The sequence below is a fragment of the Corylus avellana genome, chromosome ca9 (assembly GCF_901000735.1).
Source record: "Corylus avellana chromosome ca9, CavTom2PMs-1.0".
Classification (NCBI taxonomy): domain Eukaryota; kingdom Viridiplantae; phylum Streptophyta; class Magnoliopsida; order Fagales; family Betulaceae; genus Corylus; species Corylus avellana.
In genome coordinates, this window is record NC_081549.1 from 362,703 (window position 1) to 388,978 (window position 26,276).

At 34.6% G+C, this 26,276-nt stretch overlaps 5 protein-coding genes across 7 annotated transcripts; 1 reads left to right on the top strand and 4 right to left on the bottom strand.

Annotated features, from left to right (window-relative positions):
• Positions 1–564: 564 nt before the first annotated feature.
• Positions 565–5,890, bottom strand: LOC132161722 (ras-related protein RABC2a-like). Its single transcript, XM_059571904.1, has 6 exons — positions 5,487–5,890; positions 4,869–4,937; positions 4,030–4,095; positions 2,634–2,755; positions 1,343–1,471; positions 565–920 (listed from the first exon to the last, which is right to left on the bottom strand). Exons 1-6 carry the CDS (start codon positions 5,626–5,628, stop codon positions 810–812), a joined length of 639 nt encoding a protein of 212 aa, XP_059427887.1. The 5' UTR covers positions 5,629–5,890; the 3' UTR covers positions 565–809.
• A 3,073-nt stretch (positions 5,891–8,963) lies between these two features.
• On the bottom strand, positions 8,964–11,975 carry LOC132161891 (ras-related protein RABC2a-like). 3 transcript variants are annotated; one of them, XM_059572106.1, is made up of 6 exons: positions 11,822–11,975; positions 10,969–11,037; positions 10,801–10,866; positions 10,593–10,708; positions 10,167–10,295; positions 8,964–9,328 (listed from the first exon to the last, which is right to left on the bottom strand). In XM_059572106.1, the coding sequence occupies exons 1-6, from the start codon at positions 11,961–11,963 to the stop codon at positions 9,011–9,013; spliced, it is 840 nt and encodes a 279-aa protein (XP_059428089.1). In that variant the 5' UTR covers positions 11,964–11,975; the 3' UTR covers positions 8,964–9,010. The 3 variants fall into 3 exon arrangements, with proteins under 3 accessions (XP_059428089.1, XP_059428088.1, XP_059428090.1); XM_059572105.1 differs by having other exon boundaries at positions 10,969–11,046; XM_059572107.1 differs by lacking the exon at positions 10,167–10,295 and having other exon boundaries at positions 10,969–11,046.
• Positions 11,976–14,500: 2,525 nt separating this feature from the next.
• LOC132191574 (ras-related protein RABC2a-like) lies at positions 14,501–16,666 on the bottom strand. The gene is made up of 5 exons (XM_059606665.1): positions 16,507–16,666; positions 16,028–16,096; positions 15,860–15,925; positions 15,246–15,374; positions 14,501–14,854 (listed from the first exon to the last, which is right to left on the bottom strand). The coding sequence occupies exons 1-4, from the start codon at positions 16,664–16,666 to the stop codon at positions 15,367–15,369; spliced, it is 303 nt and encodes a 100-aa protein (XP_059462648.1). The 3' UTR covers positions 14,501–14,854; positions 15,246–15,366.
• A 1,333-nt stretch (positions 16,667–17,999) lies between these two features.
• LOC132161724 (ras-related protein RABC2a-like) lies at positions 18,000–22,033 on the bottom strand. The gene is made up of 6 exons (XM_059571907.1): positions 21,840–22,033; positions 20,717–20,785; positions 20,115–20,180; positions 19,805–19,926; positions 19,040–19,168; positions 18,000–18,312 (listed from the first exon to the last, which is right to left on the bottom strand). The coding sequence occupies exons 1-6, from the start codon at positions 21,979–21,981 to the stop codon at positions 18,181–18,183; spliced, it is 660 nt and encodes a 219-aa protein (XP_059427890.1). The 5' UTR covers positions 21,982–22,033; the 3' UTR covers positions 18,000–18,180.
• Positions 22,034–23,396: 1,363 nt separating this feature from the next.
• Positions 23,397–26,233, top strand: LOC132161723 (uncharacterized). Its single transcript, XM_059571905.1, has 6 exons — positions 23,397–23,714; positions 23,810–23,979; positions 25,076–25,152; positions 25,324–25,389; positions 25,561–25,635; positions 26,069–26,233. Exons 1-6 carry the CDS (start codon positions 23,563–23,565, stop codon positions 26,216–26,218), a joined length of 690 nt encoding a protein of 229 aa, XP_059427888.1. The 5' UTR covers positions 23,397–23,562; the 3' UTR covers positions 26,219–26,233.
• The last annotated feature ends 43 nt before the right edge of the window (positions 26,234–26,276 follow it).

Consider the following 26,276-nt stretch of genomic DNA (forward strand, 5'->3'; position numbering starts at 1 on the left):
GTTTTATTAAACATCTTTTATTTGTAATTTTTATTTTTTTTAAAAAAAATAATGTTACTCTTTACATTAGACATGATGTGTTTTACGTGACTAACACATGTCATTGTATAGGGTCGAAATATGGTGTGCTGTGAAGGAAAATTTTGAAGAAATTTGACCTTAGGTGGCTTTGTGATGAAATGTAAATTGGGAAAAATGTAGTAGAAATTAACAAGAGAGGAAGAAAAAACAGACACAAGATTTTGAAGTTGTTTGACCTTTTAGACGGCTATGTCCACCACTGAAAATTACATAAGGGCTACAATTTGCCATCTTGGTTGATTTACAACACAAATGACCATGTTATAGGGGCAGTGGGATAGATGAAGTGAGTACAATAAAAGTAGATTTGATTACAATCACGCATAAATGGTAAATGTTCTAATAAAGAAAAATCCATCAACCTAACATAGAAAGAAATTATATATTCAAACAGTGGGGAGTAAAAAACTACTACACCTTTTATTTTTGAAGTACAAACTACTACACTTCAAACAATAATAAGAAAATCTGTGTTAAAACAAATAAAATAGTAAAAATAAAATAAAAATACAAACGATGTCGTTTCCATAACAAGGGTAGAAGAATAATAATAAAAAGAAAAACAAAAGGAAAAACAAAAGCAAACAATTTACACAAGCTAATATATGTTATCTGAGCGCCAATATTCCACTTTCAATGGTACAAGTAATTAAGCAACTCGATGACAGCAGAAATTAGAAGAGAAATTAACATGTACATGATCTGTTCATGATATCCCAGTCTTGCTTTTAAGAGCAGCAACCGCCACTTGGAGGTGCTTGGTATTCCTGTTTCTGCTTTAAAATGTTTCTCTTCACTACAGTAGACCCTTCTTCCAAAAGGCTAGGAACCTCCATTATCTGTAAAATCATCTCAAACTCCTTAGAAGTGAGAATAGGAAAACATCAAATCATACTATTGGAAGAAAATTAGTTTCTTGGATAACCCCCTTGTCCCCTTCATCCTACCTTTATCTCCCTGATTCCCTATGGAATAAACCCCTTTCCCTCATATTCACCAAAAAACAAAAACCCCTTTCCCTCATGATTTGGGAGCATTCCGACCAAAAGCTACCACCAAACAACCACAGCTTGATATAGAACTAGTTTATAGACCCCATCATAGCTTGAAATAGAACCATCGCATAACCCACCATGTATTTATTAAAAAAAGAAAAAAGAAAGACCACCATGAAGGATTAGACGGATAAACTGACTGTCTAGAGTGGATCATATATCTTGAATATCCTACAATAGGGAGTGTTAAATGGAATGAGTACTACCTTTAATGCAAGTTCTTCAAAGCATTGCTCCACATTTTCTCTAGTTTTAGCACTACATTCAAGTAACAAACATCCAAGCTCTTTTGCTAGTGCAATTCCCTCCTCTCTACTTACAACTCTTTCAGAATCCTGGAATCATATATAAATCAAATGTTATAGCTAAACCAATATTTGAGAGCTAATCTATCAGAAAATTTAGTTCACAACTAATAATCAATTTTTAATAACTATAGAATAAAAAGCACATATAATCACTGGAAAATTTTATCTTTGAAAGGGAAAAATAGACTACTAACCCTGATAAAAAAGTCCTATAGGCAATGATGAAATTACATCTATCTACTACCAGCAGGAAAAAGAATTGACAAAATGAAAAAAAAAAAAACAATAATAATCAGTAAAAGCGATATGCAAACACACTCTTGGAGATACATCCTGCAACTTACCACATACTTTTACAATATGCCAAGAACAGAAGTTGACTTCATGCTATTTAGATATGAAAATTCATAGCATGTTACTAGAAGAATGAGGGTGGGATATAATACGACAATTCATTTTTACGCAGCTAGAATTATCCCTTAAGTAGTTCAAATTGAAAAGTCAATTTCCATGCCCCAATGCTATGTGCAGACAAAGACGAAATTCATGAGAATTCAATAAGCATCAGCTACAGAGGTGATGATTAATCTGCTCCATAATGATATGGCCTGACAAATTGTTGGAATGTAAGCTCATTCATGCAAAGGCCATCAAAGCCTCAATCAGAAACAGTGCACAAAATATACCAGGGTTATTGGCTTTGTTCTCCCAGATGCTGATTGTGCTGGCTATAAATTGCGCATGGAACAACTAGGGTTTACAAGGCAGAATGCTTTGGTGCAGCACAAACAATGTTTACTTTCAACCAGGTAGGTTAAGAACAATCTATACCATTTGTAGCTTGCAGGAGTAAATGATGAATGCATTTAATGAAAGCATTACAACAATCAAAAGATTTTCAGAAAAATGAAACAATTAAGCAGCTCTACACTCAGCAAGTAAACTTTTGATTTCCTACAAGAACCAAGTATGTGGAGAAAAAACAGTGAGAATATACCCTATAGATTTTCTTTTACTGGCCGTCTCAAGGACTGCAGAATTGCAGTTCCGACCAGAGGCAAATGTGTCAGACTATTTGATCCATTTATTTTCCCACATATATGCTTACAGAAATTTAGAAAGAGTATGGAGCTAAGTTTCTGTCAACTTATTAGCAGAATGCGTAAAATATGGAGAATATACAACTTACTATATCAACTTTATTTCCAACAAGCATCTTGACACAGCCCTGATTAGTCGAGTAGAGTTCCACTTCTTTAGCCCATACATCTGATAAGTTTGTAAACGTATCTCTACGTGTAACATCATAAACTAAAATAAAAGAAAAGAAATAGGTAATAACTCAGATGAAATTATGGATAGTATTGAAAAGGTAATGAACGAAGTCAAAATTCAACAGCAGATAACATATTGGGGAGATAATTGAATCTAATGTTTATGATAACAATGATCAATATTAGTTTAAAGCTAGTGACCTATGCACGGATCCACTTGTTTCAACAATGTGGGCAGACCTATGTGTTTGCGCTGATGAAATTTGTGTGGAAAAATAGAGAAAATGTTCCCCAAGGCCTCTGCGATTCATATGCAGAAAACATTTCTACATCTTATAATCAAAATAGAAAAATGTTTGATAAGGTCGCTATCCATGCAAATGTACACAAGAGAAAAGAAAGGCGGATGGGGAGGGGGGGATCTTTTCAATACTTGCCCAGACTGCTTAAGTTAAAAAGAAAAAGAAAAAGAAAAAGAAAAAGAAAAAGAAAAAAAACTGAAATAAACAGAAAAAAGAAGCAAAAAGCAGAAATAAATAGACAAGTGTTGATCTTCACTTAATCGCAAGATCATTTCATTGAGAACTCCCTTTCCTTAACACCTATTGGGTCAACTTAGTTTCCTTCAACACATTAAATTCTAATCCTATCGCCAAGTCTTTCTAGTCGTCCACCTAAAGATTCTTTTCATAGCTACAAAAGGAACTTTGTTTCCCTATTACTGATTCAATGTAAAATAGGTTTGTGAATGAGGTACCTTGTTTTAGTGGTTCTCTTATTGTTGTATAGATCTTTGCATCAGTCAAACTTAGAAAATTGATGTGAAAAAGATCAGTGATATCTTTGGAGTTAAAACATAGTGGGTTTTTTTTCTTAATAAGTAATCGCAAGTTCATTGTAAAGGGTGAAACACAGTGGTTTTAGGAAATAAACAGATTAAAGAATGACATCTATAAAGTAAGTTTGTAAACAATATGAGTAAAGAAATGTTTTTCACTTCTGTATAAAGCGTCTCTGCATACACAAGCTAACCTTGGCAGTGCAAGGATTAGTGATGCATACCATATATAAGATGATTACCAGATTAGTGAATATTCTTCATCTTAGCTGTAAATCTGACACAAGACCATGTTCTAAATTTTGTTATATAACATTTCAGCACAAATAAGAGGAGCAGCAGCAAATGCACTAAAACACTTATTAATAACATGTTGCAACCAAAACAACATTTTGCGCACACCAATTTAAGAAAGTAGATATTCCCGTGAATGATTCAAAGAAGAACACGAATAAAGATTGTTAGTAGCATACCAAGAATGATCCCTTGGGCACCTCTATAATAAGAGCTTGTTAATGTTCTGAACCTCTCCTGTCCAGCTGCAACAGACATTACATTTTCCTAAGTCAATCATGATTCATTTAGGTTGTCAAACAAAATCTCAATGAAGATTTTGTGACACAATCAAGAAATGACAAAGAGTATAAGATATGTTATATCGAAGAAACCTAGAGTCAGTGCGTAGTTTATATATTTACCTTCTAACTTCATGATGAAAAAAAAATTGCATAAAGAAGCAGAAAGAGCGAACTGAATGTAAAGGTTAGTTAACTTATTAAATATTGTAAAACTATCAAGATCTTTGTTAGTGAGCCTCAGAACTCAAAAATAATAAAATAAAATATGCTGCTATAAAATCTCCAGTGAAACATTACAAGGATCACTAGTTCCATTATTACATGCATCAATGACTTGTGTGACGCATTAAAATAACACTAATATTGAGAAACTGGAAAAATAGAAGGCTTGTTTATTGCAAGTACAGATAAGATTCCTGATTCAAATTGTAAAAATGAAACAATTCTCCACTAAGGATTCAGAGAAAGGTGAAGCCGTTGTTACAGCTTAAGTAATGAAAACTTATCATGAATTTCTTATTTGACAAAATTCTACTCCAGCAACTTAAGAGCCCCACAAGATGGCATGGTAATGAAGCAATAGCAAATGTACAAAACGGTGAGCGAAAAAAAAAATTGGTAATCTTTCAACACTGTAGGCGAGAGCTCGCAGGATTCTTTCACATATAGACAGACATCTTTATATTTCCAATTAGAAACATAAAGTGAGAGAATGGACCACTGCCACTGCTTACCAGTGTCCCAAATTGTGAGCTTCAATTTCTTCCCGCCTACTGTGAGCAGCTTGATCTTAAAATCCACGCCTACAAATAATAAGAACTACTATATATGTATCACATAAGCTACTCAACCCGTCAAAAGGGGTAAAAATGCTTTGCATTGATTGATCAAAATTAAAGATAAGAACTTCCAAAGAGAAGTGATTATATGATTATTACGTAGACAACATTTTGTAATAATTAATTTAGATGGACAAAGCTTTGAAGAAAAAAGAAAACACATTTTTAAGGTTCTCATACTTTTTTAAAAAAAAATTCACAAATTCAAGAAATTTATTAACTGGGTGCCTTTTGATGAGTCTCGTATGGCAGCTAAGGTAACTAGAACACTCAAAACAATCTCATTAAATATAATTTTCAATCACTCAAATTTTTAAGAATCATTTTATAGATCCAACAGTGTTGAACGAACTCTCTTCGGTTGCTAAGAAAAATCACATTAATTTTCTACAAAATCTTTCATTTCGAATCATTGAAGACCCAACAGAACAGAGCTTAACGTTACTATTAGTGAACATTAAAAAACTGAAAGCTGGCTTAAGCAATAGTAACAAAAAAGAAGGAAGAGAGTACCAATGGTGGGTGAAAGATCTTCGACGGAGTTGGAGATGAAGCTGACAAGGAGACTGCTTTTTCCCACACCGGAATCACCGATCAATAAGATCTTGAATGAGAGATCGCAGCTGCCACTGCTCTGACCTGAAGATGAACCCATTGATTCCTGAGACCCAAGATTGTCTATCTTTCTGTGTGTGTGTCTGATGATTAGTTCTTTTCTGGGTGTCTCTCTCTCTATCTCCAAAAAGTACAGTGAAAGAAATGTACATAAGCAGATGGAGAGAGAGAGACAGAGAGAGAGAGAAAGAGAGCAAAAAGAGAAAAGCTAATAGTATAATAATGGGGCATCTTGGGACAGGGAGAGTGAGAAGTTAAAGAAAACGGCTACCCGGGCATCCCTGACAACACCACAACGTATTATTCTTTTCTTTTCTTTTTTCTCAAATGTTTCCCTTTTTCTTGATGCTATTCCATTCCGTTTTCGCGCTACATCCTACTCTCCGTTCGTTGGGTATATATATATATATTTTAAATTTTTTCTAAACTTTTCTTGTATGAATATGTAAAATATATATATATATATATATATATATATATATATATTTACCTCTTTTTTATTAGACGTAATTTACAGCTAATTGAGTCTGCCCCTCGAAACTATTGAGTAAATAAATAAACCCATATGAAAGTCATTTAGTTTGAGCAGTAATTTTCCTTTTCACATTAAATTTTATTATGTATATATATATTTCATACGAATTAATCTTGCGTATTTTAAATGGTTAATTAATGGTAATTACTACATCATCCTCTTGTTGGGTTAATATGACTGCGCCTATCAACCCTTGAATCGCCCTTACTAAAAAAGGAAAAAGAAAAAAAAAGAGTGGATTAGCTCAATAGGATGAAGAAGGAACAATGATATAGTATAAACATTTCTCTATCCGGAAAATATAATACTTATGACATTTGAAATCCTCCAACCACCCTCCAAAGTTACACTTCCATCAACATTTGACGTTAAAAGGGACAAAAAAAATATTACATTTGTGCCACACTAAATTTGTTTAACTTGATCTTTCAAAAATATCCTTAAAATTATTAAAAATAGATTAAAAAAAAAAAAAAAAAAAAAAAACTTAAAAGGGTTGGCCAAATTATGGTGAAGGGGCACTCTCATTGTTTGTTAACCAAAATGTGAGCGTGACCCCGCAGTGTTAAGGAGCTACACAACAAGGCTTGTCTGAGCTTCGGTGAAACGTCACTTTCTCAAATCATCCATGTTTTGCGCTTAAACCCAACATTAATTTGCAGGCAGCAGGCTTGTCTATGACCTGCCTCCTTTTCTCTCTTCATTTTTTGGCCACAATATATCTTAAAGAGATTTTTACACCTGATATATATATGGCTTCCACCTTTAAAAGACATTTTGTTAGGTTTTATCTTGTCGGTCCTATATATAGGCCTATTTAATTAGTTCACTTCATGAATGAGGGGATGAGGAAGTTAATACAGCCTCCCATTTTGGCACTCTTTTTAGTGAAATGACATTTATTTGACTTTAATCTGGGTTTTCCTAAGTTTTTCCACCTACTTTGTTTCCAACATTGTAGACATTAAAATCCCACGTTGTTAGAGACAGTAGCTCATATTCGAAACCTTAAAGTAATACCCATTTGTATTTGTATATATATATATATTTTTTCTATAAACGTAATCACGTAAGCACATTCATGTAAATTTTCTGTGTATTATTTTCTCTTTAATCCTAACATATACGCTTGTTTGGCTTGATTTGAGCCAAAGAAGAAAAGAAATTAACTAACAAACTTGTCACACAATCATTATTGATGAAGTTAATTGCTGTCCAAGCTTCCTAGCTAGCTAACACACTCATATCCTTAATAAAATCTTGTTGAGGCCTTAAATATAAAGCATTTACGAATCCTTTTTGAAAGCAGCCTGGCATAAGCTCCCCAAAACAAAGGACATATGGAGTTGAAAAGCTCTAACTTTTTTTGAAACATAAAAAGTTATATTTAGAGCTTGAAAAAAAAAAGAAAAAAGAAGTGCAAGGAGTCCTTGTCGATCTGTTGAATTTGTTATATATGCATCGCTTTCTTTAGAATCCAAGGAAGGACCTCAATACCTCATCGAGGTGATGCCAACCAGTATCGCCATCACAAACCGAACAAGTAGACAAAGCACGTGAAATAATGATTTGAAAGTTTTTTCTGTTAGGTTTAACGGAAAAATCTAACGGAGATGTGACATTACAAAAGTTTAGAAGTTTCATATACTAAACCATGTTTTTGAACTTTAAAAGAGTAATTGAAAAAGTGATGAAAGTTCATAAAAGTTAAAGTGAAATTTCCCTAAAGTATTATTTGCTTATTGATTATCTTGGACTAATTAAGGTTCAATGCTTGAGATAACCAGTAGCAAACTTTGAGCTTCTATAGGGAATACCCAAACATATGAAGCTCCCACCGGCGATCATGGCAAAATGTCGATCTCGAATATCATATTGACTTGACTCGCCAAGATCGACAAAGGCATTGCCTCGGGTCTGCCCGACAAGGCACGAAGACCTTTTCTCGGGTCCGCCTGACAAGGAAATAAAGCTTCAATATATAAGCTCATCAACAATAATTCGACAAAAACGGAGCCATAAGCTTAGGGGTAAGACCCATGCAACATGCTGGGCACCTAACGACGTACACCCTGCTCTCAGCAAGGAAAACAAAGGGAACTCTGGTAATGAGTACACTAAAGATTTTCAATATCCGACTATTTGAACAAGTTTTTCATAAGAATCAAGGATAACTGTTGGGGATAAAATCTCAACATGAGTCTCACTTGGTCTTCTCAAGTATGGGTAACGGTGCAAAAAAGGGACAAATCCCAAATTTCATGGGATAAGCACATGAAATCCCAAGATATGATGGATTTTTTTTTTCTTCGAGAGAGAGAGAGACTTACAAGCAGCCACCTAGAAAACCCTGTAAAGGGGGACACAACATAGAAGGCAATTGGGATATTTTCTCTCTCTAGCTATCTCTCACTTTCTTGCTCTAGGACGGTAAATCCAAGCCGTTTTTTACACTCAAAAAATACAAGCATGCTAATTAATTTAAGCATCGGAGAGTTTTCGGCTTGAGGACCTTATTATGATTTTTATATTTTGTAGGTACACCATTCTTACACCAGGGAAGCCTCATCTCGGTCCAGCCGTATAATAGTTGTTGAGGTCGTTTGTCCTAGTTGGAAAAATGCTTCAAGTCTTCAAGGGGTAGCTCAATTGGCTGTGAACCACGCCTCATAAAACAGAGGTCACTAGTTCGAATCCTCCACCCCCCTTCCCTTGTGTGGACAAGTAAAAAAAAAAAAAAAAAAAACTTCAACAATATATATCGAAGAGTCAATATTCCATTTTCAACCGTACGAGTATTTATTATTTAAGTAACTTAAGAGGAGCAGTAAGAAATTACAAGAGAAATTAAAATGCAGACTATGTTCATGATATGTGAATCTTGCTTTTAGCAGCGACCACCACGAACAGGAACACGAAGAACACTACGAATAACACGACCACCACGAATACCTCGACCACCCAAGCGACCGCGACCACGACCAAGACTGCGACCACGACCGCGGCTGCGGCCAAGACTGCGACCGCGACCACGATTGTAGCTGCCACTACGGCGGCGACCACGGCCACCACCACCACCACCACCAACATCCATATTCACCTGTATATCCATATTCAGCCCTATATCGTTTCTCTCCCCTGGAAATTCTTCTTCCACTTCTTCTTCTTCCTCTTCTTCCTCAAAATCACCAGAAAGCTCCATTATCTGTAAAATAATCTGAAACTCGTTAGAAATAAGAACAGAAAACGCAACATCGTATTTATGGCAATCATATATATTTTCTAGTCATATGGCTATGATCACACTTTAATCGTTGTATATTTCTTAAACAGTAAACTAAATAATTCAATTCCAAAACATCAATGCTACATTGCTATCTCTAGCTATCTGCATTTGCATATTTCTTTCGAATGTAGTGCTAAAACTAGAGAAAATTTGAATTGACTTGAAAGATGGACATCTTTCAATTAGATGCAAATAAAGACTTTTAGATTAAAACATATCTTTCATAATTATTTGAATTACTATTTATTTATTGTAAATAAATCTAACAAGGCCTTGCTTGTTGAGGGGATCGTAACCATTAACCGTTACCCCTAATCAAGCTTTTTTTTTTTTTCTTTGGCTTGTTTTTCAACAAGCTCTTTGCACTGCTGAGTGTCTCTTCTTTGGTTGTGGAATAATATTTTGATCTAGGAAGAATATTAGGCTTTCTCTGCCTTTTGATTATCCAGAATTCTGTTTGGTTGCTGTATATTGAAGTCTGCTTCAGTGAAGTTCTGCTTGCTATGGTTTTAGCTGATGGATTTGTATGGTTTTCCTTGTATTTTGTTTGGTTTCTGGTTGTGCGTGGGAGTTCTATGTAATTAGGGAATGGCTTAGGCTGTTGGTTGTATAGATTGGTCTTTCCTAAGTTTCCTTTCTGTTCAGCTTCCTGGTTTGACTAGCTGATTGCAAGAGGGTGTTGTATTCTTTGTTGATTATTAAAATTTAGTCTTTCATCCAAATATATAAATGAAGTGTTAAATGGCATAAGTATTACCTGTAGTGCAAGTGTTTCAAAGCATTGCTTCACATTTTCTTTAGTTTTAGCACTAGTTTCAAAAAACGAACATTCGAGCCCTTTTGCTAGTGCGGTTCCCTCTTCCTGACTTACAACTCTTTCAGAATCCTGGAATCACGTACAAATCCAATAGCATAACTAATTATGATAAACTGGGAGCCTTAATTTAGAAATTTTATTTTATAAATAATCATCAATGTTTTTTTTTTAATTAATAACTAAAGAATAAATGCATATTATCACAAGAATTTATCCTTGAAAGTGAAAAATAGACCACTAATCCTAATTGAAGTTCATTATCAATCTATTTCCATTTACTATTTGTGGGTTCTGATCACATGGCAACAACATATATAATGACTTTTCTTTTACTGGCCAATAAGATAGGGGGAATATAGAACTTACTCTATCAACTTTATTTCCAACAAACATCATCACACAATCCGGATTATTCGTGCCCACTTCTTTAGCCCAGAAATCTGATATGGCTGTAAAGCTGCTTCTATCCGTTATATCATATACTACAATACAAGAAAACATATTGCTAATAACTCTGTTTGATTACCCAATCCATGGGAATATAAAATGAATATATATATTGTTGCTAGCATACCAAGAATAATCCCGTCGGCACCTCGATAAAAAGACTGTGTTAATGTTCTGAACTTGTCCTGTCCAACTGCAACAGACATTACGTGCATTTTCCTAAGACAAAGGTTATTTCACATATAAAAAGACATTGATGTTTTGAATCTCAAATTGAAAGACTGCCACAGCTTACCAGTGTCCCAAATTTTGAGCATCAATTTCGTGTCACCTACGGTGAGCAGCTTGAACTTCAAATCCATATCTACACATACTAAGAACCTCAACATATTACTTTTAACCCATCTAAAGGAAAAGGATAGGCTTGCATTTTGATTAACCAAAATTAAAGATAAGGACATCCAAAGAGAAGTTTTATATCTATACACACACAGGCCAGGACAATTTATATAGATTAATAAAATTGATTTTCACCGTCACTGTAACACCCAGTCCCATATTAGAAACATGAGAAGAAGCCTACATAGGGTGAGTAGTTTATAAAAATAGTCATGAGTGTTAAGTCCCACATTGCCTAATTATTATGTGAAACTGGACTTTATAATGAATTCTAAGAAAGTTCCAAATTGACTAGTCATTCTAGGGTAATAGCGCAGATGTGGCTATCGCTTTTTCCTAAGTCATTCCAAATGGTATCAAAGCCACATACTAACGTCAGGTCACGTGGTTTATAAAGATAATCATGAGTGTTAAGTCCCACATTGTTTAGTTACTCAGTAAAATTGAGTTTCATAATGAATTCTAGGGAAACTCCAAATTGACTAATCCTTTTGGAGTAATAACGCAGATGTGGCTAGCGCATATAACAGTCTACTAAATATAGATGTCTGCTAATTAATGTACATTACTTTAATTTATCTATATATATATAGTCTTAAAGTGTCTGTCATAGATACTACATTGTTACTCTTTTTGGTTTACTAAAAAAATAGTGGAAAAAGAAAAGCCACATGCATTACTATTTGTGATCAACATATAACGAAACTAAAAGTTGGCTTAAACAATAATAGCTATAAAGAAGAAAGTACCATCGGTGGACTGAGGAGGTTCGATGGAGTCGGAGACGAAGCTGGAGATGAGGCTGGTTTTTCCGACTCCGGCATCACCGATCAATATGATTTTGAAGGAGTGACTGTAGTCTCCACTGCTTTGAAATGAAGACGAATCCATTGATTCCTCAAACCCAAGACTCTCTCTCTCTCTCTTCGTGTGTGTTTGATGATTATAGTGCTTTTCTATATATAAGAGCCTGAGCAACATCTGGCAACCAATTAAGCAACGTATTTATTCTATCCTTTTTGCCTCGTATCTATTTCCTATTTTTTCTTGATGCTATTCCGTTTTATTGAATGGCTTTAGATTAAGGAATATCATGTTATCGATCAATCATTTTTACTTTTGCAGACATGTTATTCTCTTTGAAAAATATTAAATGAATACTAATAATAATAAAAAGAATATCCTTGTTCTCAAATCATGATCATAGGTGTTCTGTGCTAAAACCCAACATTTGCACGCTGGTTTATGAGCTGCAATCCTAATAGACCTCTCGATCTTTTTGTTATAGGGCAGTGGCTGTGGGAGGCGGCTGCTCTCTCACAGGATCCCTACAATTTTTCTTTTCTTTCCTCTTTTGACAAAAGATTGTAGCTAGGGAATCTAAATCCATCTAGAGAGATGAAGAAATTGTGGACTACAAGTCTACAAGGCTAAAGGATGACTCGAGACACGTAATTCAAACAAATTGGCAAGTTTTAAATGAGATATTCAGTTTTACACATGAGCTATGAGTATTTGTTTATTAAATACTTGTATGATGATGCAGGATTGAGTGTTAGTTGTTCCCTATTATGTGACTATATATTCATACAAAAAAATAGAATGACAATTGGTAATTATTTTTTTGAAAAGGAAAACATTCTAGTCATATTTATTCAATTGGTAATTATATAATTAAACAAAATCCAATTTTAAATAATAAAAAAGTAGTTATTAATTGTTGTTGATAACAAGGCGACAACGTACGTAGGGTGTCGGCATTGATAACTTATTATCAGCAATGACATATCGGTTTAAGTGCTTGTTATATGCGATGAACTCAAACATGATATCATGGATGACTTTTGTCATTGTTTATAATAGCATATTAGCAACAACACTAAAGGCATTGCGCTGATGACCAATTTTCTTGTAGTGACATGAAAAAAAAAAATGCATCTTATTTTTTGCCACCTCTTCCCCTATTGCTGCCTGTTCTTTGCTCTTCTACTACCTCCCACCACTATCACACCAGTACCTCCCTATTGTCCTTTCATATAGTCAATTAAATAACTTCTGGAAACCGCTCTTTTAGGTATTTGAATATTTCATTAATCTTCTAGCCCATGTATAGTTATTGCTTCAAATGACCAAAGCAGAATAAGGCATATCACTTCCAAGCTGATGTAGCAGAAGCGATAAATGTGAATGGGAAAATTGTGTTTCCAATACACAAATCAACACACACGTCTTCAAGAACTAGTTTAATCGGCTAGGAATCATGCCTCATGAAACGGATGTCACTAGTTTAAATTTTTTCTCCTCTTCTTGTGTGGACATGTAAAAAAAAAAAAAAAACGTTGATAAAGAAAATGAAATATTATCGATGGCAATTTTTTTTTTTTTTTTAAAAAAAAAACGTCGTCTCAATGCAATTACTCCCAAACTTACGGAAATATTTAGTCCGAAAAGCTATAAAATCTTCTAAATTGAGAATTAGGGAAATATCAATGGAAAATCAGGCTGGAAATCCTTGATCAATTAGTCTTTTCTTTCCTTCTTGGTTGGGGTAAAGATATAGAGCACGCCGGCCGTGATTTTTTTTTTTATTATTATTTTATTATTTTAATTTTTTTGAAAAAAAAAAAAAAAAAAAATTTAGCCTGGCGTGCTTCACTGTTGAAGCACGCCGGCGTGCTCTATATCATGACCCTCTTGGTTGATATTTTGGCTCATTAATGATCTGCAATAATCACTCCTATCGGTATGCCTAAAAAGTACTACTCGGTCAGTGACGTCAGTCCGTTGGAACTAGAAAGACCTAGCATACATTCTTATTTACCCTTGCTCCGACGGCCTTGTTTTCGATCCGACCGTCAAGACAAGCTATTGGGTCCGACGGTAAAGTGTGCCACCTTCTCTCCTACATCACAAGCTATTGGGTCCGATTGCGATTTCAGTAAGTACGATTTTAAAAATTGTATTTTTAAAATCATAAAAATGTTTAGTAAAACATTATAAAAAATACTTTTTCATCAAATATTTGTCATGCAAAATTGTAATTTTAGTTTAAATTCGCACTTTTTCAAATAAGCACTCTTAACATGCTAGCTTATAGAAATTGCATTTTTTTTTTCTTCCTATTTTAGATTATGTGTTTTTTAGATTACAATGCCAAACACATTACATTTTGCGATATTTTTTAAAAGCATAAATTATTCTTAAGAAATCATAATTTTAAATGCACCCTAATAAGTCGATTTTGAGATTTTGGGAATTGGTTGAAGTTGTGAAAAAAAGCAAACAATTGACACAAAGCTAATATATATTTTCTGGAGATATTCTTCTTTTCATTCTCAATACCATCTCCCCACCATCTCTTCCAAGTGCATCTTGATTTTTTCAAAAAAAAAAAAAAAAAAAAAATTTAAGAGGAGATGGTCTGGAGAATGCATAGAAGCATTCCTCGCCAAGAGGAGTAGTAAAAAATTAAAAGAGAAATTAAAATGTAGACGATCTGTTCATGATAAGTGAATCTTGCTTTTTAGCACCGGCCAGGTACCGCACGAAGTACGAACAACAGGAGCACGGGGAACACGAGGAACGCGAATACCACGACCGCCACCACGAAAACCGCGACCGCGACCGCGACCACGACCACGACCGCGACCGCCACCACCACCGCCACCGATACCACCGAGAACATCAACAAGACCACCAACACCAGAAAGTTCCATTATCAAGTGGATAGGGTTTATCTGCTCCGGAGATTCTTCTTCCTCATGACTAGGAACCTCCATTATCTGTAAAATAATCTCAAACTCGTTAGAAGTAAGAATAGAAAACGCATCATATTTATGGCAATCATATCGCTATCACACCTTCATCAGTGTATATTTCTGAAACAGTTAACTAATTAATTCAATTCCAAAACATCAATGCTATAATATCGCTATCTCTATCCGCATTTACATATTTCTTTCGAATGTAGTGCCAAAACTAGAGAAAATTTGAATTGACTTGAAAGATGCAAATCTTTCATTTAGATGCCCACAAATATCTTTCATAATTAAAATATATTTCATAATTATTTAAAATACTATTTAACAAGGCCTTCTTCCTTGTGGAGGGTAAAACGTTATCAAATATCTTTAATATCCAACACTAGGAAGTGTTAAATGGCATAAGTATTACCTGTAGTGCAAGCGTTTCAAAGCACTCCTTCACATTTTCTCTAGTTTTAGCACTAGATTCAAAAAACAAACTTTTGAGCGTCCTTGCTAGTCCAAGTCCCTCCTCTCGGCTTACAGCTCTTTCAGAATTCTGAAATCACAATCACATCAACTGTCATAACTATCTTAATAAATTGGGAGCCTTTAATTAAGAAATTTTATTTTAGAAGCATATATATTAGATAATCATAAGAATTTATCTTTGAAGGCGAAAAATAGACCACTAATCCTAATTGAAGTTCATTATCATCAATCTATTTCCATTTACTATTTGTGGGTTCTCATCACATGGCGACAACATAACCTATGACTTTTCTTTTACTGGCTGTCTCAACTTATGGGGAATATAGAACTTATTCTATCAACTTTATTTCCAACAAGCATCTTCACACAATCCGGATTATTCGTGTGGAGTCCCACTTCTTTAGCTCAGAAGTCTGATATGGCTGTAAAGCTGCTTCTATCCGTTATATCGTAAACTACAATACAAGAAAAGATATTGGTAATAACTGATCTGTTTAATTACCCAAACCGTGGGAATATAAAATGACTATATATATATTGTTGCCAGCATACCAAGAATAATCCCGTCGGCACCTCGATAAAAAGACTCTGTTAGTGTTCTGAATTTGTCCTGTCCAACTGCAACAGACATTACATGCATTTTCCTAAGACAAAGGTTATTTCACATATAAAAAGACATTGATGTTTTGAATCTCAAATTGAAAGACTGCCACAGCTTACCAGTGTCCCAAATTTTGAGCATCAATTCCGTGTCACCTACAGTGAGCAGCTTGAACTTCAAATCCATATCTACACATAATAAGGACCTCAACATATTACTTAACCCATCAAAAGGAAAAGGAAACACTTGCATTTTGATTAACCAAAATTAAAGATAAGGACCTCCAAAGAGAAGTTATACATATATACACATGGTCCACGGAGACAGCATTTTAAAACAACTAAATTAGATGAATAAGGTTGATTTTCACTGTCATATCATCTCTGCGTACATCAGTTATATAGCAGTCTACTAATGTACATTATTTTATCTATATACAGGTTTAAAGTGTCATCATATAGATGCTACATCGTTACTCTTTTTGGTTTGCTAAAAAATAGTGGAAAAAGAAAAGCCATATGCATTACTATTTGTGATCAACATATATAACAAAACTAAAAGTTGGCTTAAACAATAATAGCAATAAAGAAGGAAGTACCATTGGTGGACTGAGGAGTTTCGATGGAGTAGTAGAGGTAGCTAGCGATGAGGCTGGTTTTTCCGACTCCGGCATCACCGATCAATATGATCTTGACAGAGTTATCGTAGGCTGCACTCCTTTCACAGGGAAACGAATCCTGCAGATCCACTTCAGGCATTTGATTCCTCAAACCCAAGAGTCTCTCTCTTTGTGTGTGTCTGATGATTATAGTGTTTTTTTAGTGTTTGTCTCTGTGTGTGTGTAAAAAGTACCGTGAAAGAAATGTATATATAGATATAAGAGCTTGAGCAACATCTGGCAACCAATTAAGCAACGTATTTATTCTCTCCTTTTCTCTTTGTATCTATCTCTCATTTTTTTTCTTGATACTATTCCGTTTTATTGAATGGCTTTAGATTAAGGAATATCGTGTTAATGAATCATTTTTACTTTTGCAGACATGTTATTCTCTTTGAAAAATATTAAATGAATACTCATAATAATAAAAAGAACATCCTTAATTGTTCTCAAATCATGATCATAGGTGTTCTGCGCTTAATTGTTCTCAAATGCAGCTGCAATCCTAATAGACCTCTCGATCTTTTTGTTATAGGGCAGTGGCTGTGGGAGGGGGCTGCTCTCTCACAGCTCCCTACAATTAATTTTTCTTGTCTTTCCTCTTTCAACAAAAGATTGTAGGGAATATTTCTAAATCCATCTAGAGAGATGAAGAAATTGTGGACTACAAGTACTCTACAAGGCTAAAGGATGAGACACGTAATTCAAACAAATTGGCAAGTTTTAAATGGATATTCAGTTTTACACATGAAAAAACACTTGACATTCGTTGGTTATTAGAAGCATCCTGCAAATGGGTTTGGGAAAACAAGTTGCGGTGGCCGGTTTTGAAAGGATCAAATAACAGGCTTAGAGTGGTTGAATTTTACAGTGATGGTGTTGGGAGGGAGAAAGACATCCAGATAAAAAGGAGATCGAGGATTACAGGAAATTAATAGTCAGCATAAATTTTTTTGCCACGTCTTAATAATTCAACATGAAAATTTTGTGCTGTAAAGTAGGATTTGTATTAAATATTTCCATTTGAATACATTGATTAGTACTTATTGTTGGGCAATGCAAGTGAATGTAGTAGCTGCAGGATAATTGCGTCTAGTGACCCGGTCAATGCTCTGTTTGGTTTGGCGGTTAAAAAAAAATAGCAATTTTAAATTGCAGTAGCGTTTGGTAAAATCTCGTTTCAACCATTAAAAATGTGTTTTTTGAAAAATGAATCCCCTTAACTGCGATTCAAAAATGTGAATTTTTTAATGTTTTCAAACTGTTATTTTTTTAAAAACGAACATCCCAAGGGGACACTTTTGTTTAAAAATAGGCTTTTGGTCTGCAAAATAGAGAGACCAAATGGACTCTTAGCTGCATTGGGGAGCACAAAACTACTACGGTTCAGTAATAAGTAGAAAAATGTGTTAAAAAAAAAGGGTAAAAAAAACAAAACAAAAGCAAACAATTTCCACAAGTTAATATATGTTATTTGAGAGCCAATATTCCATTTTTCAATGGTACAAGTATTTAAGCAACTTGATGACAGCAAGAGGAGCAGTAAGAAATTACAAGAGAAATTAAAATGTACATGCATGATCTGTTCATGTTCATGATATGTGAATCTTGCTTTTAGCAGCAACTGCCGCTGCTGCCGCCGCCGCCACCACCACCCCCAACGGGAGGTGCTTTGTCGTCCTTCAGCTTTTCACCATTTTTCTTCTCTGGAGATCCTTCTTCCACAAGACTAGGAACCTCCATTATCTGTAAAATACACTCGTTAGAATTAAGAACAGAAAACGCTAAATCATACTTGGGGAAATCATATTTTCTAGTACTCATATGGCTATCACACTTTAATCCGTGTATATTTCTTAAACAGTTAACTAAATAATTCAATTCCAAAACATCAATGCTACATCACTATCTCCATTTACATATATATATATATGTTCTTCTTCTTTTTTTATTTGATTTATGCCAATGAGCTAATTAGCTCAAATGGTATTTCCTTATTCCTTTATAGCAAGGTGGAGGGTGAGGTCGTGCATTTACATATTTCTATAATTATGGCAACCATATTTTTCTGTTTTCTGGTTTACAAACAACATAGTTTCCTGGATAAGCCTTGTACCCTTCATCCTACCTTTGTTCTTTTAGGATAAGCCCCTTCGCCACCCGACCTTAATTTCCCTTCATTAGGAATATGCCATTCCAACCAAAGGCTACCAGCCAAACAACCACACTTGAAATATTTAATTAAATAGTTAAATTCACCATTTTTTTATTTGTTTTAGCTTTTAATACAACAAATTATTTAATATGGTATTATAGTAAAGGTCTTGAATTTGAACTTGAACTTTACAATTTATTCCAAATTTTAGTTAAATATTTTAAGGATTAGACTTCACTTATTAAGATAACGGATATCAAATATCTTTTATATGATTATATCCAACACTACAGAAGTGTTAAATGGCATAAGTATTACCTTTAATGCAAGCGTTTCATAGCATTGCACCACATTTTCTCTAGTTTTAACACTACATTCGAAAAATGAGCATCCAAGCTCCTTTGCTAGTGCGATTCCCTCCTCTTGACTTACAACTCTTTCAGAATCCTGGAATCACATACACAACAATTCTTATTAATAACTAAAGAAAAAAGCATGCTAGATAATCACAAGAATTTATCTTCGAAAGGGAAAAATAGACTACTAACCCTAAGAAAAAAGTCCCATATGCTGTGATGATAATGCATAGCATACTTTTTATGAATTTCCACGCCAATAGCTTATGTGCCCACAAAGATTAAATTTATGAATTCCATATGCACCAACTACAGAAGTGCTGTAAAATCTTCTCCACAATGATATGCATGGGCTGATAAATTGTTAGAAGTGTAAGCCCATTCATGTCAAGGCCATCAAAGCCTCAATCAGAAACAGAGCAATTAATATATACTAGGGTTATTGGCTTTGGTCTCCCATATGCTAATTATGCTGGCTATAAATCGCACATGGATCAACTAGGGTTACAAGACAGCCTCATAGCAATACTTTGGTGCAGCACAAACGATGTTTACTGTGAAGCAGTTAGGTTGAGAACAGATCTATACCAATTGTGGCTTGCAGGAATGAACAACCATCAATAGATTTTCAGTACAATGCGATTTGTTTACAGAGATTTTGAAAGAGCATGTAGCTAAGTTTCTGTAAACTTATCAGCAGAATGCATATGGGGAATATAGAACTTACTCTGTCAACTTTATTTCCAACAAGCATCTTGACACACTTCGGATTTGTAGTGTAAATTTCCACTTCTTTAAACCAGAAATCTGATATGGCTGTAAAGGTGCTTCTAACCGTTATGTCATAAACTACAATGCAAGAAAAGAAATTGGTAATAACTCTGTTTACCCAAACCATGGGAATATAGTATTGAAAAGGTTATGAACAGATATAATAGTAGTAATTGGATCTAATAGTTATTGTAGCAATTATCAATATTAGTTTTAAGAAGCAAAAAGCTAAAATGAACAGACATGCTATTTTGTTGCTATCATACCAAGAATAATTCCGTGGGCACCTCGATAAAAAGAGTGTGTTAATGTTCTGAACTTGTCCTGTCCAGCTGCAACAAACATTACATTTTCCTTAAGTCAGTAATACCCCATTTTTCTTAAGTCAAGAATGTTAGTTTACAAGTACTTTACAAAGTGATGAGATTTGCAAGACATTGATCACGTTTACAAACCAATGTGACAGTTTACGTAACACTTATCACCCCAGCCACTAAAAAATATAAACTACTGCATGGCAATTCATGTAGCACCCATTTCTATAAAATGTGAACTATCATGTGAGTTTGTAAGGAGTTGTAGTAAAAGCTATAATACCTCAAGCATTTTCCTTAGTTCAACCAAAAATTATCTCTATTTCTTATTTCTCATTCCACAAAATCTGCTCTTGCAACTTGAGATCCCCAAAAGGTGACATGGTAATGAAGCAATAAACAAATTGTGAGGGGAAAAAATCGCTCTGTAAAAATCTTGAATATTTTGAGGCGAGGGCTCACAAGGTCCTTTCACATATAGACATGGATGTTTTAAATCTCAAATTGAAAGCATAAAGTGAGGTAATGGTCTACTGCCACAGCTGACCACTTACCAGTGTCCCAAATTGTGAGCTTCAATTTCTTGCCACCTACTGTGAGCAGCTTGAACTTCAAATCCATACCTACACATATATAATAAGAACCTCCACATTTTTTAAGGTTTGGACGTACACTTCAAAAACATAAGCACATACTTTCTAAAAATATTTCTATAAGAAAGAGCGACAAGTTTTCTCAAAAGTTTGTTCTTTTATGTTTTTGAAAAGTACTATTTTATATTTTGCTTTTAGAAAAACATTTTTTCTGAAAAGAAAAATAAAAGGGAGAATGAAAAAGTGTTATCAAACAACATCAGGCCTAAAGGTTTTTTGCAACAATTAGGTACTTTTAGTGACCATTTTTGTAGCCGCTATAGCCTTATATTGTCATAGTTATTATAAAAATTTTAATAAGACAAAAATACTCCTATAAATTAGGAAAAAACAAAAAAAACTAAGAACTAAGAAACTAAAAAATGTAAAATTTAAAACTAATTTTTTTTTTTAAAAGAAAAAGGTGGAAGAGCCACCACTTGGCCAAATGGTGGTTGCTCGCCACCCTCTTTGGCCAAACGGTGGGTGGTATTTTTCTTCAACCATATATGGGGTGACCAAACCATTCCTAAATGGCAAAATAAAATAAAATTGAGGGCTATTCAAACCACTCTCAATGATTTTGGAGGTGATTTGACCACCTCAAATATAGTCAAAGGAGGCAGTTTAATTAACCACCCCTTGGTCATTTGGGGTGATTTCAGCCGCCCTATAACCATTTGAGGTAGCCAAACCACCCCGTTACCTTGGTTCTTCTTGCCTTTTTATTTATTTTTTTATAAAGTTTTTAGCTTTTTTTAATTTTATAAATGATATTTTTGTTATTAGAGGTATATTGCAATTTTTTTCTAGCTTGAGAGACGTTGATGCAATCTTTTAAGTTTAAAGTGTTACAAACTGAGTGTTAGTTTAAAGAGGTACGTGTAATTTTTCAAGTTTTAAAGATATAGTCATAGTTCATATATTGTCACTCTGTTTGGTTGCTAAGAAATAGTGGAAAAAGGAAAAGCCACGTTACTATTTGTGAACATAACAAAACTAGAAGTTGGTTCAAGCCATAAAATAGTAATAAAGAAGAAAGTACCAACGGTGGGCAGAGGAGGTTCGATGGAGTCGGAGACGAAGCTGACGATGAGGCTGGTTTTTCCGACGCCGGAATCACCGATCAATAAAATCTTGAAGGCGTAATCATAGCCGCCACTGCTTTGCCCTGAAGACGAACCCATTGATCCCTCAAACCCAAGACTCTCTCTCTCTCTCTCTCTCTCTCTTCGTGTGTGTCTGATGATTATCTGTGTCTAAGAAGTACCGCGAAAGAAATGTATATAAAAAGGCTACCGTGCCAGTAGCAGAGCAACATCTGGCAACGATAACCAACGTATATATTCTCTCATTTTTCTTCTCGAAGGCTGGTGTAGCTCTCTTTTTCTTGATGCTATTCCGTTTTAGCGGAGCATCCTGCTCCCCGTAAGATTAATTGAATCAATCGCTTTAGATTAAGGAATATCATCTTAATGAATTAATCGTTTTTACTTTTACATTACATGTTATTCTCTTTGATAAATATTAAATGAATAAACAACAAAAAAAAAATCATAGTTCTCAAACCATCGTTGTTTTGTGCTTAAACCCGACATTTGCGTGCTGGTCTATGAGCTGCTGCAATCCTAAACAAAAGATTGTAGGCATCTTAAAATATTTGAGATTGCGTTAAGAAATTTAGTTTAAAACAATTTCTTTTTAAAAGTTTTTTTCAAAAGTGAATTTTCGTTAGTTTTAAAGGAAAAAAGGTTAAATAAGTATTTTTAAAATTTTTTTATCAAATATGTAGGTTTTTTTTGTTTGACACAACTTTATAAGTATTAGACATATGTCTCCAAGGAGTAGTTCAATAGACAGTGAACCGCGCCTCATGAAATGGAAGTCACTAGTTCGAATCTCCTTCCACCTTTTCTTTGTGAACATGTCAAAAAAATAAATAAATACTAGAAATATAAACACTAATCACTCTGTCCAATATTTATTTAATAAAGTTGGCATGACACTATAAACTAATCTTTAAACTAGTTTTTATTAAATAAAAAAAATTCAAAAGTTAATTTGGAGTGACAGATAATATTGTTGACAATTATAAGATAAAAATATAATATTTAACATTACTCAAAAAGTAATTATAGTGCTAAGGAAAAATAGGCCCGTTTGATACAAAAAAAAAGTTTAAATATAGTTTTTTTTTTTTTAACTTTTTACTCTAAAAATGCCCAAAATTTTGTTTTGAGGAAACTTGAAATTTTTTTCTAAAAACTTTTTCAGGCTATTTTATTTATAAATAAAAACTTTATTTTTCAAAGCAATTTCAAACATGCTCTTACTAAAAAAGAAAGTCTTTTCTTTGCTCACTCCAAGTAGGTAAAATAGGAATCCAATCCCTTGCAACCTATTTGAATTTCTAGTAACAAGGACAGTAAATGCAAGAGCTTTCTAATAGTAGGCAAAAATTATTGGGCAAACTTTATTGTAATTATGTGTCTCATCCTTTGGCCTTGTAGTTGTAGTCCACAGTCAGTTCATCTTACTAGATAGATGGATTTAGACCTTAAAACCTACATGGAGAGATTGTTTGGAATCGCTTTAAAGAAGTTAAAAATATTTTTGCAAAACGCACCGTCCTGTAATAGTTAGTAATTAAGGGACAAGCCCTTGACCAAAGCCTCTATCTAGTCCTCGACCCACTCTAAACTCAGGCCGAACAATCACAAAAGGCCTCGTGACCAATCAATCTCCTCGACGCCGGAGCCGGAGTCGGAATGGACAGGGAATGGGGTTCGAAGCCTGGAAGCGGAGGGGCCGCCTCCGCCCAGAACGAAGCCATTGACCGCCGTGAGCGTCTCCGAAGGCTCGCCCTTGAGACCATCGATCTCGCGAAAGATCCCTATTTTATGCGCAATCACCTCGGCAGGTATCCCACTCTCTCTCTCTCTCTCTCTCTCTCTCTCTGTATATTTGATTTGGGTTTTTTGATTCTGATGTTTTTGTTGAGGGGTTTTGTCGTAGTTATGAGTGCAAGCTTTGCCTGACACTCCACAACAACGAGGGGAATTACTTGGCCCACACACAGGGAAAGCGTCACCAGACTAATTTGGCCAAGAGAGCTGCCCGCGAGGCCAAGGAAGCGCCTGCGCAGCCTCAGCCCCACAAGCGCAAAGTCTCCGTTCGCAAGTCAGGCAAGCGCTTTTTTCTTTTATCTCTTTCCATTTTCTCTTGGTCTCTTTTTCGACCCCATAGATACTACTGTTTTGTCCTTTTTCTTCTACTAGGAGTTGTGATTTGTTGTGTGGCAAAACGAACTATGTTATGTTATGTTTGTACCCAAAGTCTGATTTCGTCGAACATGTAGTGTGCAAAATTGTAACGAAGATAATTGATTTGTGTTGGAGAATTTTACTGGTTGATAGTTTGTCTGCCTCTGAGCAAGATCATATCTTTGTGTGTTTGTAGGTGGTTTTGTCTGAGTTATTCTGTGAGAAAGAACCTTGAGTGGGCATTTGCGTCAGAGCTATTGCCTTCAGTAATGGGATAAGTTCATTTTTAGTAGTTCATGAGAACCAACCTTGTTCATGTGTTTCCTTAATTAAATGGTGGGTACCAGTTCAAAGTCCCTTATTTATAACGATGGATTGATTATTATGCATGATGTACCTGCAAATTGTTTTTGAGATGTAACATGAGAATGAAATAATTGAGGGAGGAGGAAATGATATATATCTTGGCTTCATTTATGAAAGACGAGGTGATGTGTAAACAATACAAGCCTCCAAGCTTACAAATAGCTCAAATAAAGAAGATTTAGAAGAAAGGAGCTTCTGCAAGTACTACCAAAATGACTTGTCAGGATTAGAGTTACCACATATGACATTATGAGTCCTTGCCTAAAGTTAAAGTGTCATTTTGAGTGTTGGATAAGTGTTAAATAGTGTATATCATAGTTTCCAAAGTATGGGTTGTGTGTCTTGTGGACTAGAATGGTTTCAACTTTAGCATTATCCCCAAAACAAGGAAAAGTTCAAATGTAAGAGTTTACATTATAATAGGTAGGTCTGTGGTGATCCTGGTTGTTGTACTCCTAATGGTTGTTGTACTCCTAAGAACCTGAATGTCTTGCATCTTTGATTTTGTAGTTATTATTCTTGCTGATTTTGTAGGTCTTTATTTTCCTTTTTCGTTTTCACTCAAAACCTTTAAGAGAAGTATTCCGTTGATAATTTTAGCAATCTTGTAATTCTTGACTCATGAGTAAACGTCCATCTGCTATACTTGCAGTCAAAATCGGAAGGCCTGGGTACCGGGTAACAAAGCAGTTTGATCCAGAGACGAAACAGAGGTCTCTTCTTTTCCAGGTGCGTGTTTAGTTATTCCTTTTTTATTTTCCCTATTTTGTTTTGATTGTATACAGATTCTCTTTCTTGCTGATAAATTGGTAATGAAGAATTTTGTTTATGGGTATAATGGCAGTAATAGAAAGATGATAATAACAACATTTTTCTGGTAAACATTATTGTGTTAAGCAGATTGAATATCCTGAGATTGAAGACCTTGCAAAACCAAGACACAGGTTTATGTCTTCTTATGAGCAGGTGGGCCTCTTTGTTTCTTTGAACTAGATTCTTACCTGAAATTCTTCACATGCTTCTGTTGATTTATTTCTTTATATTGCAATGCACATGACTAAGTAATGCTAAATTAATTGTTTTTTTGAAGATGAAATGATGTTCTAACTTCTTTTTATCACTTCTCAATGGATGCAGAGGGTCCAACCCTTCGATAAAAGATACCAGTATCTTCTTTTTGCAGCTGATCCATATGAGATCATTGCTTTCAAGGTAAATCAATCATATAATTGTACATGCTTTTGATCAGCATCTTATTATTTAAGTTTAGATGTAGCTATCCAACCTCAATTATAGGGTCATTTGCATTCTGTGCGTAAATAAAATAATTTTGCAATCAACACTTAACTCTAGATTAATATGCAATGTCCACTCCACCATCCAAATTAGGGTTAAAATTAATGTAATAGTGGGCAAGTGAATGGTGGGGTGCACTAAGCTGTCAAAATTAATAGATTAGTGCCTTTTAATATGCAATGTCCTACCTACATCATCCTCCCCCAACTAATATGTTAGTTTTGACACTCATTTGGAGAAGGTAGATTGGATATTGAATGACTCCATAGTTTAGGGTAGATAGCTGAACTTAATCATTTCATTTAGTTTCAAGAAATTTGATTGGTTATGCTTGTTATTTTCATTTCAGGTTCCTAGCACAGAGATTGACAAAACCCCTCCCAAGTTCTTCACACATTGGGATCCAGACTCTAAAATGTTTACGGTTAGTTTGTTTAATATTTGCTCAACTGCTTCCTATGTTTTTAGATGTGATTTGGCACAAAGATTGACTGTTTGATTGAACAGTTTACCTGGTCTAAGTTGTTTATAAGTCAGTGGACTAAAAAACTTGTGTA